The following is a 22,015-nucleotide window of genomic DNA, read 5'->3' as shown; positions in this document are numbered from 1 at the left end:
TTGAATTATACCTAGATTACAGGTGGAAATTTACTGACTGATTACAGAATGTGCACCAAAGGGGCAGGGATCTGCAAGAGCTTTTGTAGAGGGAGGAGATGCTGGTGCCATTTTTCTTGCCCTACTTCGGCCTACCTGGCCAGACACTTATGTGAGTCAGTTATGAAACTCTCCATTTACCATGCTAGCGTGGCTTGCTTGCACTGCCTGAGTGTGGTCTTGAGGACACACCTTAGCAGGTACCTCTCCAAAACAACTTCTGCCTAGCCATACCTGGCAGGCAGCCTCAGTCAAACTGTGCATCCCTCGCAAGAAAGACTACCACACCCCCTCCCCACACCTGGCTGTCACACCCTGGCATGACCCCTGTCCTGAGGAGGGGAGGAGCTAACCACACTCTCCAGGACACCCACAGTAGATACAGCCTGGTCTCTCAAGCTATACTACAAAGCTACAGTAATCAAAACAGTATGGTACTGGCGCAAGAACACACCCATTGATTGATAGAACAGAATAGAGAGCCCAGATATAAACCCAGAAATTAATATATGATAAAGGAGCCATGAATATACAATGGGGAAAAGACAGTCTCTTCAATAACTGGTGTTAGGTAAACTGGACAGCTACATGCAAGAGAATGAAAATTGATTACTGTAGCTCCATAAACAAAAATAAACTTGAAAACCTGAAATGGATTAAAGACATAAATATAAGACATGTAACCACAAAACACTTAGAAGAAAACATAGGCAAAAAATCTCTTGAACATAAGCACAAGCAATTTTTTTTCTGGATACATCTCCCCAGGCAAGGGAAACAAAATAATAAAGGAACAAGTGGGACTACATCAAACCAAAAAGCCTCTGTACAGCAAAGGATACCATCAATAGAACAAATGGCAACCTGCAGTATGGGAGATATATTCATAAGTGATTTTTCTGATAAGGGGTTAATATCCAAAATATATATAGAACTCCTATGACTCAACACCAAAAAAACAAATAACCCAATTAAAAAATGGGTGTAGGACCTGAATGGACTTTTTTCCAAAGAAGAAATACAAACGGTCAACAGGCACATAAAAAGATGCTCCACATCGCTAATCAAAACTACAATGAAATATCATCTGACACCAGTCAGAATGGCAACTATCCAAAAGACAAGAAATAACAAGTATTGGTGACGATGTGGAGAAAAGGGAACCCTCCTACACTGTTGATGGGAATGTGAAGTGGTGCAGCCACTTTGTAAAGCAGTATGGAGGTCCCTCAAAAACTAAAAACAGAAATACCATGTGACCCAGTAACTGCACTTCTGGGAATTTACCCAAAGAAAACAAAATCCCTGATTTGAGAAGACATATACACCCCTATGTTTATTAAGCAAGATAGGTGTCCATCAACAGATGAATGGATAAAGAAGGTGAGATACATATACACAATGGAATATTATTCAGCCATAAAAAAGAAAGAAGTCCTGCTATTTGCAACAACATGAATGGACCTAGAGGGTATTATGCTCAGTGAAATAAGCCAGACACAGAAAAAAATTTTTTAATCATTTACCATATGATTTCACTTATTTATGGAATATAAAAACAAAACACAAAGAATAAAATAGCAATAGACTCAGACACTGAGAAGTGACTGGTGGTTACCATAGCAGAGGGGTTGGGGTAGTTGGGTGGGGAGGCTGAGGAGGAGAAAAGAGCCCCAAAATTCCAATTGTAATATAAGCTGGTTACAGGGATGGTAGTATAGGATGGAGAATACAGCCAATGGTTCTGTAACATCTTTCTATGTTGACAGATAGTAACTGCCCTAGTTGGAGTGGGGATTTAATAATGTGTGTAACTACTGAACCACTGTGTTGTATACTTGAAACCAATATAATATTGCATATCAACTATACTTCAGTTAAAAATATATATTTGATAAAAAAGCAATAGGGGTAAAGAAATATCAGCTGTTGGCAAAGCACAGTTAGAGGAAGGGTCAGTGTGAAAAACTTGATCCCTCCCTTCCTCTCTCTTTCCCTGTCTCTTGTGTGATCATATTGAGCTAATACTTAGCTGCAACACCTCAGAGAATGGTTCCCCAACTGGTTCCTCAAAAAGAACAAAAACATAGCAAGGACATTAAGTAGTCATAAAGAAGACACATATTTAAAGCAGATGTTAATAAAATAGCTCTCTTCTGAATGCATTCTAATCTCAGCAGTATAAATCCATACAAGGACAGGATGCTCCTATATGAGGTCAGGTTGTATCTAAATGAGTCAGCAGCTCATTCAGGGAACCTGAGTGACAGGAACGAAGATCCCCTGGTTGAAAAGTTTTGCCAGTGTCACATGGAACTGTGGTGAGAAATCCTCAAAAATCTAAGCTCTCACAAAGCCTCTACATTCCAGAGTCAAGCAAGGAGACTTCACTTGCTGAAAGGGTTCATGACATTACTGAACAGAGAACTCCCCAGTGTAGTCTGATTTCATGGTGACCTAGAAGCAGGGGTAAGCATTCAGTATTTCTCAGCATCAATGACCTCTCTAACACTCCTCATTCGTTTTTAATTCCAGAATTTCTCAAAGTGAAGAAAACTCACAATAATGTCATAAAGTGGTAGATTGTTAAATATATATATTGTCTCAAAGAGTCTGTATTAAACCATACTATGTATTGGTAGTTTCTAAGAAATACACAGTATGGCTCAAAAGAAAAATAGGAAAGATTTCTCAAATTCACAAATTGCTTTGTTAGCATTTTTAGTTATTGTGCATTCCCATCAGTTAAACCATGGAATCTTTTACCTTTTTTAAACATTTTTAACAGAAACCATTCAATGAAATATTGCAACTGAGCAAAGAATACCAAACAAATATAAACTCTTCTTGATGTTTCATGATCATTTCTTACTATGCCTTAGAGTGATGCAGTATTCCCCCAAAACACATCTAATTCTACACAGCTATTTATCCCCATAAGTGGTCCCAGACAGAATGTTTCTTATATGCTGTTTCTGATCTTTAATTTCTTGGTCTTCATTTTGATGTCTGTGTGTCACTATGACTGCTTCTACTAACAACACAGCATGTTTCTACAGTTACTGCCCCCTTATATTTCTTTTAATATATTATGTACTGAAAGATAGAAAACTCATTTGTTCATACTATATATTAAATAAAGTCAGTAAATGGTTCTCCTATACTTAATCATAAGAAATATAAGGAAACAGCTGGATGTTTAGATTAAGTATGGCCCAAAAGTACAAAGTTAACTGTATAAAAATTATTATGTTGTATATCATAAACGTTTATCAATAGTAAAATGATCACTACCACATGAAGTCTTTAGAAATTTATCTTGCCACATACTTAAACTATATACACTCCCCAGATGCAGTTTACAAAATAATAGCTAACATTAGAGAGGTTCTAGTTTTTATGAAAAGAAAATCAGGCTGATCTAAAACATTCTCAGGCTAAAGAAGTGAAAAATATCTTAGGCTTCCATGGTATTTGATAACAAATTGTGTGACTTTGATAATTATTAGAATGGCCTGGAAAAAATTCAAACTCCTTTTGGGAGAATAAAACACACACATATATGCACACACCCTACCTACAAATTCTTCTGTCAAAATAAAACTAGTATTTGAAGAGAAGAGAACCTTTTTTACATATTCCATACACTTTGGGGATAGTAATTTTGGACCCTGCTCGAATAATATAGACACCTAAAAATCTTTTTAAAAGCACTGATGCCCAGAACCCCTTCCAGACCAATTAATCATTCAGAATCCCTGGATTATCCTTATTTCCCTTGTCAGAGAGATAGATCTCTGTGATCAGAGAGAAACTCTTGTGCACCAAAGGAGTATGACAGCCACAGAGGCACCTGGAAATTTCAGCCTGTGACAGAAGAAAAGAGACCTAGCCTCAAGAGAAGTTTATATTCCGGAACTACATATTTTAACGTTAACTGCACGTATCTTTGAGCCCTACATATAATCCTCAAAAGCATTCATCTTCATTCTTTAAACAAATAGTTATTGACCACTCTGTCAACCAGGCACTGTGCTAAACATTTAAGATAAAATTGGTAAAAAAGAAAACACCACAATTTAGGACAATGTAAACTTCAAGAGTTGATGTATCCCCAACTTCTGACACACCGCATTTACTATATATTTTTGGAAGGAAGGAAGGCACTCAAATACTTTTGGGAGAGTCAATTTCTATTTTCATGGATCTTACAATATAGTGTGGGGTGGGAATACAAGTGGCAGACAGCAACAATTGCATAAATAAGTACAAGTAAAAATTGTGGCCAAAAAGTACAAAGTTAACTATATTCTAAATGCTAAGAATTAATTCAAAGTAAATATGAGATATGAGATTTTAACAGAGGAAGCTGTGTTAAATGGGAAGGTCAGGGATGAACTCAGGAATTCACACTTAAAACTGAGACCAGAAGGAAAGATGACATTAAGTGAAGAAATGTGTTGTTTGTGTAAGGGAGTGGAACTGAATATAATTCAGCAATACTGATGTCTCAGAGGCCCCCTCTTTGCCAGCTATTCTGGATTTTTTTTCATTTCTTTCCCAGAGTTAGAGGATCGGTAACAACAGCCCTACTGTGTCACTGACCAAATGCTCCAGTCAGAAAAGCAATTACCAAGTTATAGTTCATCATAGTTCCTTCCTTACTTCTCAAAAAGATAAAGAAAATATTTATTCCTTTAAAAGTAAGTCAATAAACCACAACTGAAGCTACTACTGTCTACTGTTATGTAATACCTTTCATTAAAAGAAACTAATTTTTTTCCAAACATTTTGGTCATCTAAATCAACGTGTTTTCTTTTTTCAGCAAATAGAAAATTATATAATCCAACAAGTCTTGATTCAATTAGCAAAGGTGTTTAGTGCCAAATTCACTGTCCAGCTGTATGAAACTCTTCCCTCCTGACATTTCTAATTTTCTCTCTTTACCTATTCCTCTTCAGTCTCTTCTTCCAGGTTTTTTTTTTTTCCCTCCCTCTCCTTTGGAAAACTGTAAGTAGCACATTCAGAATACCTAGGGATCTTTTTCCAACTACAGTGAGCTGCATTTTTTTATGCAAAGTATGGTCAGTGACATTACTACAAAACTCAAACCTCTTTTATTATAAGATTAATTTTCTCATTGAAGTAAATGGAAAGCAGGAGGAGAGGGGTGTATTTTTCTGGACACATAAATCTGCTGGTACTTGCCATTCAACATATTTAAGCATAGCAAATAACAAATAAAAGTGAAATTCAAAATAAAGCTCTTTCTTTAACAAAACTGCATCAAATTATAAGAGCAAGGCACATCAGCACATTCCAATCCCCTGTCAAATCCAATATATTGATGTGTGAGTGCAAACCACAGCTGATGCAGAGGCTTGGAGCAGCAACTTTATCTTACATTTGCTTCCCTCTTCCTTCCTTCGGTAATAAGGCAATTTCTGTAAACTTAAAAATCTGCTTCTCAAGCTGCTAAGTCATTTATCAGCATATCAACCATCATTTTGCAGAGCGCTCTCTCCCAAACTCACAGCTCAGTGAAACCCAGCAGCTGTCTGGCCTTCTTCCTAGAGTCTAACCCTCAGACTTCCTTTGCAAAATTTCTGTTGTGGGAGCCTGTTTTTCAGCACTAGCACCCTACTAAGTAAACACTTGGATAACATCATGGATACCAAATAAGACTATAAATTTTAGTAATGGTGATTAAGATAATTGTAAAATAGTTACCAAAATACCTCAAGGAAGTTCCAAGTCATGTAAACGAGAGTGAGAATATAAAGAATGGCAGGTAGAGTGTATTTCTAACTGATGTCGATTTTTAGGCAAATTTAAAATTTTAATATACGAGGTTTTAACTCCTCTTTTCCTTTCACATCCCTGATCCAATCTCTCTGAAATTCTATCAGCATTACAGAATCCAGCCTCACCTGACCACTTCTCTGTGAGCAGCCTAAATCTGAACACCAGCATCTCTTCCCTGGACCACTGAAATGAACTCCTAAAGGATCTCCCTGCACTTATCCTGCCCCTTCAGTGACAGACACATCTACAGCTCTATCGCTTGAGGGCTACAATGTACAGCTGAGCAGTTGTACTCCACATAGCCACCCAACAAAGGTGCTAGAAGGGACAAAGGGGGCTGAAGTCTAGTGTTATTCCATTTAGAAGGAGGTAATTTACTCTAATTCACACAGATTTTGTCTCTTTTTGCCTCAAAATGTTCCACATTTTCCTTCTTGTTCTCAATAAAATCCAACCTTCTTACCAGTCTCCCAGTCCCGTAGTGATCTGGTCCTGTCATTCTGATCTCCTCTTCCACCACTAGCTTCTCCCGCCCCACTGCAGGCACTCGAAAAAACTTGCTGTTTCAGGGACACATCAACCACATTCTCGGACCGGGGAGTTTGCATTTGTGATTTCTGCAGTCTGTAATGCTCTTCTCCCAGCAATAACCACTCCCTTCATGCCTTTGCTCAAACGTAACCCATACAAAAAACCTTCCTGGAAACGACTTATGATGGCATTTCCAATCTCAACACTCTCACCCTCAATTCCCATTTTATGTTTCTTCTCAGTACTTATATCCACGCGATATATTTATGTCCTGTCTCATTCCACTAGAATGTACAGTCCATTGACAGAGAGATGCAACTCACAGAAGAAATCGCAGTGACAACAAATGCTTTTATTTTGGCAAGAAATTACTATACATTTAAGAAATAAAAAGGAGGATAAAGAGACTGAAACCTATGTTCCCCTAAAAACTGTAACAGATTGTTTTAAAGATAATGCTGCTGAGAATTCCATACAACAGACCATTTGGTACCCTGCTGGTGGAGATAAAAATCTATACAGCCTCCTAGAAAGCAACTTGATAATATTCAATGAGATACAAGAGTGTCGTATCATTTGATTTTAATATTTTGTTTCTTGAACCTATGCTGTAGAAGTGGAGACCAAAGCTCATTTTCAAAGACATCCCTGTAATAATTTTTCTGAATTTCTGCATAGTGAGGAAGTAAAAGAAGCCATCTCTGTGAGCACAACAATACACAGTGTAGAACAGACCTGGTAGAAAAATTTTTTTTGGTTTTATCTCTTTCCCAGTCCGTAAACAACCACCAACTTTCTACTGTTTGAATAGTAAAGTTCATATGAAACTAGATAGTAGTGTAAACAAATGTGATAATGCTTAATTTACTTTTAGTTCTACTCATAATTTTTTGCATACTGAAGAAAGTGGACTTCTTTTAAAAATATTGCAAGGAAACTATGCATCAAATAAGATAATGGTTATACAGATTATAGTATAATCCCAAACAGATATCAAAATATTACTTAAAAATAATGACTTGAAGAGTTTTTGAAGCCATCAGAAAATAGTTACAATATAGGGTTTAGTGAATAAGGTATAACAGAAAATTATCCCTTATGTTTGTCAATATGTATTTGTACCCTAAATTTATTTTTAAAATACAGATGTTTGAACAGAAAAAAAAGAATAAAATACAATGTTCTATATGGTTTACAGATGATGGAAAAATTTAATCTTCTTAAATGTCTTCATCTCCAGTTATACACATGTATTTTCATTATAACCAAAAATACAATTTCTAAATGCAGTTATATCATCTTCATGAAGTTTGTTACATCTTAGTTCTTACTGATTCCTACTGGTGCTTCAACATTTCTTATAAAAGATCTATCATTTATTGCTATAGCTTTCAGAGTGATTTATAGATGAAAAACATTGGAAAGGGCTAAACTGCACACTTGGCACATGTTATTAGGTGAATGTCATCAGAATAAATCCAGATTTATTTTTATTTTCACCAAAATGAAAGCAAAAATATTTGCGATTTATCATTTTACACACACACACACACACACACAACCAAAAAGCTAAAATCCCCATGGCAGCATATTAAACTTATATAGGCATTTATTAATTTGACCTATCCATTTCCAATACAGTTCTGTTTGTTCATTCATTTTAACATTGCACTGTATATATTTACCACCTGGTATCATCACAAATAGTAATTTTGTGTAAAGAAATACAAATGTAATTTAAAAATAAATACATGTCCGGTTCGGTTGTGGGAAGCCTAGAGCCTAGACAAATCCAGTAAAATGAAACATTTGCATGTCCCAACTCCAAATAATTCTGAGGAAGACCAGCATTGTAATTATAATGTGAGATACTCCTCTGTAGATTTACTCAGAAGTTTTAGACACAAGTTTATTTATAGTTTCTGCTATGAACAAAGAAACTACAAAAGTAAAAAGAAGAACACTTTCAAATAAAAATCTTTAAATATCAATCTCTAGTTATAAAGTATAGTTATATAGTACAGCAAACTACAGTTATTGACCCACAATTTTTGTACTTTTGCTTTCATGAATATTTAAGAAGTGGAGTCAAATTAAGTTCTTCCTTCCTAAATGAGCCAGAATTTTTCCATTATCTCTTGACCTTCTGAAATTCCAGAAGCCTTGAGTAAGCCCCAATTGTTTCATCTCAGAAAAGTGACTTGAGTTAGCTCAGTATTTATGGAAAACTAATAGAGTACTGTATAAGATGAAAGCATTAGAAAATAAGAAAATGAGTAAGTAGCTGAAAGTCAAATAAACACTATAAAATTATAATTAGAGACAAATTGCACTACACTGTTCCCCACATAGGTTATGATCCACTGAGCTAAACAAAAAGTGGATGAGGGGAGATAAATACCTATTAATTAGTTGTTTCATTTTATAGTTTTGTTTCATTTTTTTCCCATGACTTTCTCTAGTAGTTGTCCTTGAAACTTGAGAAAGCATTCAATAATTTTAGAACTTTGTAACACAGTTCCATGTTAATAAGTAGAGCATGTGTTTCCTGTAAGGCTGAGCCCACACATAACAACCCTACTGTCAAAAAGACTTAAATAATAAGCTCTATTCCTCCAATCCTTTGAAGCTAAGTTTCTCAATGAAAATTATGTCCATTTTTTCAGATTTGTTTCTATGAGATTTAGAAGACAGATGGGTTCCTCCCCACTACGTTTGGCTGTTTCTATTTGTAAGTAAATTCCAGAAGATGTGAGGTGACTCTGCAAGAGTGTTCCAGTCTTCCACTTTGTGGAAGGAGGGAGGGAAAGAGGAGATGGGAGGGGCTTCTGAATCTGTGGTGATCACCAAAGCAGACAGCAAATTCCCTGCAACCAAGTTGAGAGTGAATTCAGTACCATACATTGTTTCAAGGTGTGTGACCTGCAAGGGTCCATGCACACAGGACTGCTGGGTGCGAGTCATGGAATGGCAAGAATGGCTAGGATGTATAATTTATTATGGTTAAGATGAAATGCTATACCATCAATTAGCATAATCCAGATAAATAAATCTACTCAAATATGAAACTACTCAAACTATATTTATGTTTATGGCATGACCAATTTTACATAAGGAAAATTCCCCTCTGCCACCATTTGGGGCAGTGGCTTTTAATTCGTGTTTTTCTTAATTGTCTGAACACATTCAAATCAAGTGTTTTACAATTTTCTAACATGTTTGCAGGCAATTTCACCTCCCCTTCTCTACTAAACCCTCCACCTCTTATCTATCACTTCTTCACACTGAATAAGACTCACTTTCAAAAGGATTTTCTACAATTCAAAAATGCTTGACCTAATTCAAGGGTGGGCTATTCCAGCAATGTATGAACTAAGAAAAATTCATACACCACATCTACAAAGAATTTAAATCCAATTATAGAAAGGGAGATATAACTATCAACTGTAGTCACTTCCTAGTTTGCAGTGAGGCCTAAAATCAACTTCTTAGTTTATCTGTTACCTCAACCAGAAAAATCTTATCTATCCATTCAGCCCTAAACTGCAGCTCACCATGTTTTTGCAGCTGGTATTAACTAGTGTTACAGAGCCATTCAATGACTTGCTATGGAGAAGAGAAGCTTGGCTGTTTGGGATTTTTACATCCTATGAAAAAATCCTATGCTTATACTTGAGGAAAATAAAATATCAACTACTTTATATTAAAGAGTAATGCAAAGGTTAGTTTATCATTTTAATAACACAGATTTTTCTTTAACCTTACCCATTCTACAGGAGAAACATATGCTACTATTCAATAAATCATAGTTAATCTCCAAAAACAACATCCAGGCTAAATGGTTCTGTGATTTTTTTTGGTAACCTTACCTTGAAAAAGTAACAACTGTATATATTTTTTAAATTAAGCCACCCACTGAGCCCTCCAAATGTTTTATTTTAACTGCTTCCTTCAATTTACTTAAAATCCCACTGCAAACAGTTGGGGGGAAAGCCAGGAAAAGACAAAAAGCAATGGGCACCACCATCCCCTCCAATAATCAGGTCTAAGACTATACACAACTCACTAGATATATTCCATTCTAGGGTGCAAACAAGTAGAATAAATGCTGCTGTGGCAAGGATGATCAAGCACTGTATCAAGGAAAAGTCCAGATCAAGAAGCATCCAACTTTCTACTCCATTTTTAAGGCTTAAAAGTACTCTCATGGTTAGAAACATGCATACACACACATAAATACTTTTCTCCCACAAACTGATTTTCTATTTACCATGTTTCCAGTTTACTAAATGCAATCATATTTTAAAGATATTTAATTAATCCACAGAGTAGATCTAGATGGTTTGATAACTGTTTAGGAACAATTTGGAGGAGGGCCTCCAATTTTTAAATAGCATATTTCATTAAAAATTTTGTTTAACTTCTAAATAATTCCCAGCATCATTTTTATTAACCAATATGACTTGAACAGTCGGGACTGAAGCAGAGGAATATAAAGTAATTTTTTTAAAACAGTTTACAATATTTAAATGTGCTGAGAGTACACAATTCCTCTCAGAAAATGGAAAATAGCTTCATATAAAGACCAGACTGTTTTCTCCTCTCCTATCAAAACACTTGGAATATTTTAAAATGTAAATTTAATTCCAGTTATCCTTGGCCTTACTTTCTTGCCTCTAAATCAAAAGTTAGTTAGGAAAAAAGCAGTATCCAGGACTGTCCAAGTCCAGCTCCAGAGAGAATAACTAGAATATTAAAATACAAAACAACTTTGTACCTATGCTTCTTTTTATCTAATAAATGTATCAGTACTAAGTTTCCTTGAGGCCTCTTCTCATTCCTGAAGCACTTTTTCTCTAGTACACATCCTGACACTTAGAATTCAAGAAACATCAAGTAACAGAGCTACAAAGATAATAAATCGCAAAGGAAATATGGAGAGGCGAGGTAATGGACTCAAAGTTGGTGAGTGGAAGGATTAGAATTTAGACCTGTTTGAACACAGACTAGCCAATAAATAACTCAAATTAAAATTTGAAATATTGACACACTTCAGAGTCTTACATAACAATAATGGGAATTATTATTACTATACATTTGTATATAAGAAGTTACAATATTGTTAATTACCTCTAGATAAAAATGTATTCTGGAAGAATTTTTAAAGTCAAGTTAAATAAATGTAGACTTGACAAAGTATGTAGATTCCTAAAAGCAAATGTAATTTACTATTCAAAAAAAAAAGAATCAAAGCAGTATCAAAAGAGTTATAGGCAAAAATGCACAACCATAAATGGGAACAGGTTGCCTAATGCTAGGGTTATGCTGATAGTCCTTATGGAAAAAAATTTCTAGTCTAGCTAGGTCTAGGGAAAACACTGCAGTTTCTCCTATACTACTCAGTACACACAATACTTCTGCCACCAGATGTGTGGACTCTTTCCCATACCAACCAATACTCCACAGCTAAGGTGTCCTATAATTCAATTCTGTTCAGCCAGAATTAATGTGAACCCTACAGCTTAAGGTCTCAGTCCCACCAGACTACCCCTACTTCAAGGCCAATCACAAGTAGTAGGTCCCAGTTTACTCACAACTTCTATCTGATTTAGCTACAAATCAGAGGCTCCCAAGACCACCCTCCTCAGGTTCGATAATTTGCCAGAAAGAATCACAGAACCCAGGAAAACAGCTTACTTACTATTGCTGATTTATTACAAAAAGATATTTTAAAAGATACAAATGAACAGCCGGATGAAGAAATACACAAAGCAATGTCTGGAAGGATCCCAAATGGAGAAGCTTCTGTGCCTGTGGAGCTGGGGTGCTTCACCCTCCTGGCACATGGTTGCATTCACCAACCCAGAGTTCTGCAAACCCTATGCTTTAGGGATTTCTACAGAGGTTTCATCACATAGGTATGACTGATTATTAACTGATTTTCTAACTCCTCTCCCTCTCCAGAAGATGAGGGGTAGGGCTGAAAGTTTCAAACTTCTATTCATGGTTTGGTCTTTCTGGTGGCCAGCTTTCATCCAAGAGCCCACCAAGAGTTGCCTCATTAGAATAAAAGATACTGTTATCACCCAGAAACTTCAAAGAGATTTAGGAGTTCCATGTCAGACAGTTTTATCAGAAAATTGCAAGGGTTTTAGGAGCTCTGTGTCAAGAACCAGGGTCAAAGACCAAATATTAGAAGGAACCAGGGTCAGAGACCAAATTATGTATTTCTTATTATTTCACAACCTATCAACACTTATCCACCCATGGACTTTATGGACTCCAACTCTAGAGAAGCGAGGAGTGAGATCAAAGACTGGAGACAGAGCTGAGCAGGGACACAGCCCATGAACCCCCAAGGATGTGCCAGTTATGTCAGTCTCTAACTGTACTTAAGTCAGAGCAGAGAAAGAACTCTGAGTCTCTATTTTGTAAATCTTTTCATTTCTTTGCTTCAGTGGTTTTCCAGTTTGGGGTTTTGTTTTGTTTGTTCTTGGTTACCTAGTAAAGTCACTTTAAAAAATTCCAACCCCATTTAAACTAAACTAAAAAGAAAAGGAGAATTGTCCTTCTCCAGACGTGGCCAGAAGGAATTTCAGAGGGTCTGGACAAGCAGGGCACTCTGGTCGCAGTTGTAGTGCCAGCTGGAGGCCAGGAAGGATCCAGTAAGGCTAGAACAGGAGAGGGGCCACCTCTGAAGACAAGGGCCTCAGAGCACTTGGGCAAAACTGGAAAATCCCATCAAAGGGCCAGCTTGCCCTCTGTATAACAGCTCTGTGAGACTTCCCAGGTGACTGAATTAGAGAGGCCATTTTAGTCTGCCTGCAAATTGTTAGCCATGTTTTTTTTTTCTTTAAGAAATGGTTTAAATTCTATATTTGCATTTTTTTTTGAGATGCTGAAATAGCTGCTGGTGTTTAATATACTGCTAGAAACAGGAAGAAAAGGATGAAATATTTAAAGAACAGGTTAGAGGATGCACTTAAAATACCTGAAAGTACCTGGGCTCCCTCCTTAGCCCTATATGTAGTACCTGTAAGTAATTAATACCCTAAGTCCCCTTACAAGCTGTGGCTTCAAACCAGTAAAAAAGACTAGTCAATCACAGAGACTTGCTGATGAGACCCTGGCTCTGTGATGGAAATCTGTAGTAACTTGGAATTAAGAAATATAGCTTCTGGGGCTTTTCCCGAACAAGGCCCCAAAATCAGGAACCCAAAACTGCCAGTTTCATGCACCTCTTCCTGTTGTTGCTTGAGGGAGGGCAGAGTTGTATGACATGATGCACATTCATTATCTCCTTAGTGTCCTTGGAGTGTCTGGGAGTGACTGAGGTGATGGTGAGAGCAGTAAAAATTGTGTGAGCCTCAGAAGTTCCTTCATAAGAACCAGTAATAACTAATCGTGTCCACAGCACAGAGAAGCAGAACCATAGCAATTAAATCAGAGGAAAATCTTCTCTTTCTCTTTGGAAGGAACTATAAAGCAAATTAGCAGTAACCAGAAAATAAATAGAATTCCTTTTAAAAATTTGAGAATGTAACCCTAAAGAAAATGAGCAGATGATCAGTTAATGTAATTGAAACAAGTATGTCTTATATATAAAAAATAATAAAAATTTATTAAAATCAATATAAAAATATAGCAAATGAGGCTGAATTTTAACTCTGGCCTATTTTAGAAACACAATCATATTTGTTAAAAACTTTCTGACCACCCCTCAGTCAGCCCTTCATTTGAGCTGTATGTTCACCAAAACTCTTATTTGTTATACACATTTTATAGAATACATTTGTATACTTATTACAGAGTATATATTATACAGTTTATTTGTATGTTCTTTGAATTGTATTGAAATTAAAATGTGGGGCTTTTTTCATTTCTAGTGAAAAGTTTGATTATAAATACTGTAGTTTTTCAGAAATATGCACTTTCAGCTCAAAGTGAAGGATACCCAGTTACATCAGACCCTATGGATCTGTCTTGATGATGACTGGAGACTGTCTCCATCACTCAGAAACTTACATAGAAATGATATCCCTTGTAGGAAAAGCCAAAAAGAACAATAAATGATTTCAGTGTTGAGTGTTCTTGAAATGAAAGCAGACTGTCTACCTGTTATTTAAAGTTTTACCTAGACAAAGCTTAATTCTAAACCTTTACAATTCAAACCAGATTTCTTATAGAAAAATGAAGGTGTATTTCCACAATAACAAAGCATTTTCTCAATTAACCATATCTTCTTTAAAAAATAAATTTAAGAAGAAGGAAGACATCCATATTTCAAATAAAAAAATGATTGCTATTTTCCTAAAAAAATTGCTAGAGTATGCTAGCAATACAATTTATAGCCTCAAAGATACTTAAGTTAATCCAGTAACTAAATCTGTAAATGCTGTAACCAAGTCTGTAAATTAATAAAGGTATTTACTTTTAAAAGCCTAAATTAAAATTATTAACAAGTCAATTTCCCTCTTTTAAGACACAGAAGACAACATGTAATGAAAATCTTTCCTCTGGGTATAACAATAACATTCTTTGTGTTACTGAGTGGGAAACATTAAAACTTACTTGAATTTACTACATTTTTAATTATAAACAATAACTTTTGAAGAGGCATTCTTGTGACATAGTTAATTGGGTAGTAATCAATTCTGTACTGCTAGACCATCTTCAGTAGCATCATTTCCAAACACAGGTTGCACCAAATAGGCCTTAATGTAATACATAGTATAAGGATCACAAATCATAGCACAATGTCTATAATTCTCCTATTCTAGATGACTATTTCTTGGCTAACTACTACCTCAATTGCTCTGAAAATCAGTTCTGTTATTTAAGTTTAGTTTAGTGAGATAAACACACCACAGCAAATTGCAAACTGTAAAATGTTTTTAAAAAGTATTTGTCACTTTAAAAGTCACCAATTTCTCAGTTTAGCTGAATTTATAGCAACGGCTGAAGAATAAAAATGTGCATTGATAAGTGTACTAATCATTTCCTCCCAGGAACTAATCCACCAACTCATGGCCAAGTTGTATTCTAAACCAAAATTCCAGGACACCCACAAACTCTGAAGGAGAAATATGCATCTCCTTTCCAATCAGCCGTCTGAGTGTTTTAATCCTTTCTAATCATGAATACACTATTTACACCAAAGTACATGTTTAGTTAATATCAAGCACTGGGTTTTAAAAGATGAAAGAGAGAAGTTGTACGTTTGAATTCAGAACACCATAGCAATCACTGGAAAGTCTAAAATGAAAAACAGACTCTCTCTCAAATGCCCAGGATCAGCTACTATTGTCCAGAACCCTGCTCTTTTCCAAGAGAGCAGCAGATCTACATGAGCCACAGCTTAAGTGGGAATGTCATCTCCTAAGGCAAGAACCAGCAAAGTTTTCTGTACAGGGCCAGATAGTAAATAATTTAGACTTTACATGCCATACATTCTTTGTGGCAACTATTTAACTCTGCCTTGTTACACCAAAGTAGCCACAGACAATATGCAAGTGAATGTGGCTGTGAGCCATTAAAAAAGTTATTTCCCATATTTTCAATATTTCCAGTAAAACTTTATGGCCCCTGAATATGAAATTCCATATAACTTTCACGTCATGATATATGATTTTCCTTATGATTTTTCTCAACCATTTAAAAATGTAAAGACTATTTGCAGTTCACCAGCCATACAAAACCAGGTAGCTGTTTGTGGTCCACTGGATTTGGCCCATGGGCCATAGTTTGCCACCCTGGCCTAGGGCCCAGTTTTCTTTTAGCCTGTGCCAATCCCTTTCCCCTCCATTTACATAAACCTACAAATTATGTGTTTTCTCTTTAGGAAAGTGTTCTTTTTGCTGCTTTAGGTCTCTGATGCCTAGTCTCTATTTCTTTCCCATAGGTCCCAAAAGTCCACCACAAGAATGAAGATACCAAAAGAGACACATAGTATGGCCTGAAGAAAGGGCATAAACCCCTCTTGTGTTGCTTTTCAGCTATGTGATCTTCTGCAAGTTACATACCCATTGCACATCTCCCTGTGACCATGTTATAAACAAGGATCATGGTGTCCAACTACATAAACGTGTTTCTGGAGGTGTGACTACATACAGAATGTGGAAGGTAGAGTGGAAAATACAACCTATGGAGAACTGCCAGCCACAGTTCAGAAATAAGGGATTGCCTGAAATGACATTGCTACATTGCTAGATCATGGTAGAGTATGGGTCCCTAGGTAGAGAAAGAAACCTCAGTAAGTTTAGTTAAAAATTCTGGGAAAATGAGCAGCTAGTAATCTCACTGACTACATGCTACTTTTCACAATTCTCCAAGTGGAACAGAAACCCAACAAACATACACTGAGAATCTTAACAAGGGTAAAAGGACAGGTAAAATATTGCAAGGAACACAAAAATGAGTAAGATTTTGTCCTTCACTTCATACAATTTATAACACAAACCTACTATATATAGCATACATACCATAGCATCTATCAGACAAAGCAGGTATGATTTGTATAAACCTACCACACTGAGAAGTCAGAAAGAGAACCAAACAAAAAACAGTAAGGGGAAGAATTTCCTAGGTGGGAGATTTAAACAATGAATTGAATTTCAAGGAGAAGCAGGCAGGCAAAGAAATTTTAGACAGCTGTGCATGTATACATCTAGGTTTGTTAGGTTATATGTATTCTCAGTTCCACTAGACATTACTAAATTGCTCTCCAAAGATGTTGTGCTTCCATCTACTTGAGAGTTCCCATCCTCACCACAGTTGGTATGATCAGTTTAACTTTAAAATGCTTTAGTCAAAGTGATGGGTCATAAAAGGGTATTTCAATTTAATTTTTATTTATTGTCTTCACATTTCTAGAGTTGCTTCATATGTCTGTTTTTATCTTATGAAATGAAAGCCATAATCTGTTTAAGGATGATGAATTTCTCTGTGTGGCTGGAGCCCAGAACACAGAAAAAACAAAGAGAGTAAGCTTCTCTCTCCCTTCCAGAGGTTTCTCCAGGGCCTTGATCTTTCCCTATTTGCCCCCAAAATTGCCAGTTTGCATCAGCAGATAGGGACAAACCTTTCCTTTCTTCATTGACTGTGCCAGAGTAAATTAAAGAGTTTTATAAATGAACATGGTTGAAAAATACTGGTCTTGACAGAAACATCTGAATCCATTTCCGCCATTTTTGCCCAAAACTTGGTTTCTGCCCAATTTAGATCATGGAATACTCAAGGTACCCTGGAAAACACACACAAAAAAATTTGATTCAGGTCTGGAAACATAGATGCAAATGCTTGGCAAGAATACATACACTCTTCTCCTCCTCTCATCTAAAAGGCAGAAAAATGCAGGAAATAGAAATCAAGGGTATAAACTTGAATTGTATACACTCGCTAGGAGAGTGTTGCCTGGAAAGCTCCACGGGAATAAAATTTTAAAGTGAAATTCCTATAATTGATTCTAGGAGAAAATTATTATTTTTAACCAAAATATTGTTCAGATTCTTTCCATGCTAAGAACAAGTGGCAACCAAAAAAGAATGAACACAGGATAAAGCAGAACCCTCAGTAAATACAATACAAAGCAGTGTTCTCAACTCTGATCAACACACAGTATCAAAGCTAGGAAAACCTATATTCCAAAAATTGATTAATGTGATTCAAATAGCACATTTCCTCTATAGCAGAATAATGGAAAATCATTATATATATTTGCTTTCAACAAATAGTTATTATAATTTCCATAACACTGTAATGCCACATTGCCTCAAATGCACATAGATTTGACTCACCCAACTGTTTTCAATCGTGGGCAGTTTTGCCCCTAAGGAAACATTTGACCATTTTTCATTTCCAGGAGTTTTTTTATTCTCACACCTGGAGGAGGGTGCTTGTGGCATATAGCAGGTAGAGGCCAAGGATGCTACACATCATACAGAGTGCGGGACTGCTCCCCATAATAAAGAATTATCTGGCTCAAATGTTGACAGGACCAAGAAACCCTGGTCTAATCTGTCTTCATGGTTAGCTGGGATATGGTGATAAATGTAGAGGATTAAAGATAAGTACTTTTATTAAGGACTTCCTATTAAGCTAGACAACTTAAGAGTTCTAAAGTTCACTTGATAGTTACATAAACACAGTTTTCCAATTTAGCAATTTTCAGTTGCAATATTTTAGGGAGAAAATGAAACATAGTCCATGATTCTGGCCATGTTATCAAGCAGTGTACTGTCTATATATATCAGGTTATCACATCTACCTACACAAAAGTTCATAATCAAACTGGCTATTGCTGGCTCCATCTATTACAAATCAGTATTTTCCTGCATTTAGGTGATAAATGAATTCCCACACTCACCACCAAAAAGCAATCAGTCCTCATACTGCAGGAGTGGCTTTTATGTGGTCATTTTCTGAGGAAAACATTCATATATGAAATTCCCTTTCTCTGATGTTAACAATCCATTAAGATTTTACTGTCCACTTCCATGAAACTCAAAAGCCAGGGTGGGAAAGGAAGACGATTTCAATTGTAAATGTAAAGGCGACTACAAAGAGATGCCTTCTATTAAAAGTAAGGCATTGGTAATGAAGTGAAATAAAATATACGAAGGCCGAAGAAGTTCTCCAAAATAGCAAAGCCCTTAGAGGTTATTGTATTTCCAAGTAAATTTCCTTGGGTATTTCAACAAAGAAAGTCGTTTTTCTGGTTTTTTTTTTAATGTCTCCATTTCCAGGTTTGCCGAAGGCATTGTCTATTTCCTAGGTGTTACACATTAAAAGAAAATTTTCAAGTTACAAAAAATTTTAGTTCAGATTTAAATGAACCAAATAGAGTTCAGAAATCCATTCTGAAATGATCACATTTCTGAGAGAAAGAAAAGCAGCATTTAACTGATAAAAACCCATCTGACTGCTAAAGTTTCTCAAGCTAAGAATCCAAGCACTGTTGCAGGAATGTACAAAGATGGGCAACTTAGCCCACTGCAGTTTTCTGGAACAGTTAAAGATGAAGATAAAACTACTCCTTACATGGATTAGCTGGACTCTTCACCAAATGTCAACTTCTGAATGTAAACCTGAAAGCTCAAGCAGAAAATCGCTCTATTTACTCAACAACAAACGACAAAATGATCCTAACTTTTTTAAAAAAGGCAACATGTACAGCAAAGAACATTTAAATACAAGATCTAATTTCAGGGAGCTGAGCAGAGAAAGCACAGAAGTGGAGAACTCCAAGGATATCTCCGTGTGCGGCAAAGGGCAGCAAGTTTGTTTAGAAACACATGTGGTGAGACTCTGTAGTCTTGCTAAATGTAAAAAGGTCTGTTTTACATGAACTGGACTGGACTATTCGCTGCAGTTCCAGCTTCTGAAAACAAGAAATGGAACCAGGCTTAGGAAAGGGGTGGCTAAGGGGAGAAGCTGTGTATCCACAGCTTCCCCTCCAAATCCCCAAGGAAGAAGGCTGCCGCCTGGAGGTATTGGGTAGCCTGGCAGCCTTGCTGAAAACAACCAAGGTTTTGAGCGTTGATTTTGGCAAGAGGTAGGTGTTACCGGCTGCTTCCTAGGGCGCTGGAAGGAATGTGTCACTATCAATCAGAAAATACACTGAGCCCCATGTTTAGGTCACAGAGGGAGGGCTGCCTCATCCAACACGACAAATCAAGCCAACTCCAGGGAAGGAGACAGGAGAGTTGCAGGAAAGGTGTTGGTGCCCAACGACCTGCAAAGATCAAAAGGAAACCCCGACTTGTGCTGAAGGAAAATCGTGCGCTCTCCGGTTGAGGGGAACTCCAAGAGCTGACAAGGGCCGGGCTCCCACACTTCTCCCGGGACCAGCATAGCCCAAGAGCGGTTCTTAGGAAGACCTCGGCAGTCCTGAGGAGACAGGACGGTCCGCCCCACTCACGTCGGTGCTCCTGGGGAAGGGCGGGGTCCGACCTGCTCACTTCTGCGGTCCTGGGAGGGACGGGCCCCCACCTGCTCACCTGGCAAGGTTCTTGCCCAGGGCGGTGGATGAAGGATCCTCGCGGGACAGGGGCGGGCCGCGGGAGTGCTCACCTGTGGGGTTGCTGGAGGGCTTCTCCGCGTCTGCACCGAGGCAGGGATTCCAGGGCTGCAGGACGAGCGCCAGCAGCAAGAGCTGCCGCTTCCTCGCGCAGCTCCCCATCTTCGGCTTACCGAGGGCGGGCGTCGGCTCCCGCACCCCACCGCCCTGCAGCGGCGCACTTCTCGCGAGAGCGCGGGGCCCCCTGGTCGGCCCCGGACGGCGACTGCAGGCGGGAGGTGGCGGGCCGAGCCGGGTAGCGGACCCGCGCTGGCAGCCCGAGGGGAGGGAGGGCGACCGAGCTCAGGCCTTGGCGGAGACGCGGAGGAACAGGCGCCCCGCCGCCGCGGGAGACTTATAGGCTCCCCAGGGGGAGGTGACTGGGCGGACGGGGCGGGTCGCACCCCAGCTATTGGTCGCCGGCGGGCGCTCCGCGCTGCTGCCCGCGCCGGTGCGAGGACCTCCGTTCGCCTTACAGCTTCACGTCTGGGATTGTTTGCTCAACTCCGACCTATTTTAGGAGCTGCCTGCGGCTACGTGGAGAGGCTCACGCAGGGCCTCTGGCTGAAACAATGGAGCCTGTACTTAAGTTCGGAGTGGGCTGGGACACGGGGGAGGAGCCGCCCGGAGTCTGGCCGCGCTGCCCCAGCCCAGAAGCTTCGCGGTAGCTTCAAGGGGTGCGAATTTGTGCTGCTCTGGATGTGAACACTATCCGCAAGGCAGAAGTGACTGCAAATCCTTCGCAGTTTCGGCTGCATGAGACCTCTCCAGACTAAGCTATGGAAGTGGGTGTTCCCTACCCCACCCCTACACCCCTTTTAACTCAGGGGGAGTTTTTTAATCATGTAAATGGAAGGCCCTGTTTTTACTCTGTAAACCGAGGTGCTTTTAACCAGTGAACATTTCTTCCTCCCGCCTGTGCCAAGAGAGCTGCAGACTCTCTCCAATAATGGCTTGAAAAGCCTGTGGAATTGGAGTGCAGTGTGTGTAACCTGGGGCTGTGCCTTACAAGATCTTTGGTCCACATGGAAAACTACTTTCAGAGATGTCAGAGTAATCTCTCAGCTTCCTGGCGCGTCTTCCCTGCTTCCAGTTTTGACTCATGTCTAAACAAATTCCCTTTTTCTGTATTTCTTCTCATCAACGTTTTAGCTAGCCCAGTGTTGAAACTGTTGGGATGAGCAGGGCAAAAGTACAAATTGAGGCAAAAGCATGACAACTTTGCCCCATATACTTCCTGGCACGAGTGAGCTATCTTATGCGGAAAAAGAACATCAGACTGGCAGTATGAAAGTATTCTGTCCTACCTCTATCTTCCTAAAATGGAAGAAAAAAAACCTGAGTTGATCCAATACCCTTTCCAACTCTGAGCCTTTGAGGTTAAAAAGATATGTTCAATTATCATTATATTTCGTCTAAAATTAACATGGTATCTAGATAAAAGGAGTACTAACTGGTCGTATTAAAAGCAGGTGGAAAACCTGCAAAGAAATGTTGCCTGGACATGACACTTTAGAAAATCATCGCCTGTGCCCAGAACTAAGCCGGTTGTAACTGTGTGTTGAAGGTCTGGTCTCGGTATT

General features: G+C 38.2%; 1 protein-coding gene across 2 annotated transcripts in view; it reads right to left on the bottom strand.

Annotated features, from left to right (window-relative positions):
• PLOD2 (procollagen-lysine,2-oxoglutarate 5-dioxygenase 2) overlaps positions 1–20,960 on the bottom strand; it is an 84,132-nt gene extending 63,172 nt beyond the window's left edge. For both annotated transcript variants that reach the window (XM_073232239.1, XM_073232240.1), the window contains exon 1: positions 20,447–20,960. In XM_073232239.1, coding sequence (XP_073088340.1) covers positions 20,447–20,555 — 109 coding nt within the window. In that variant the 5' untranslated portion in view covers positions 20,556–20,960. The remainder of the gene's footprint in view (positions 1–20,446) is intronic.
• Between the last annotated feature and the right edge of the window lie 1,055 nt (positions 20,961–22,015).

Source organism: Manis javanica, chromosome 3 (genome assembly GCF_040802235.1).
Source record: "Manis javanica isolate MJ-LG chromosome 3, MJ_LKY, whole genome shotgun sequence".
NCBI lineage: Eukaryota > Metazoa > Chordata > Mammalia > Pholidota > Manidae > Manis > Manis javanica.
Note: the sequence above shows the minus strand (reverse complement) of the source record. Positions and strands in the feature narration are given on the sequence as shown.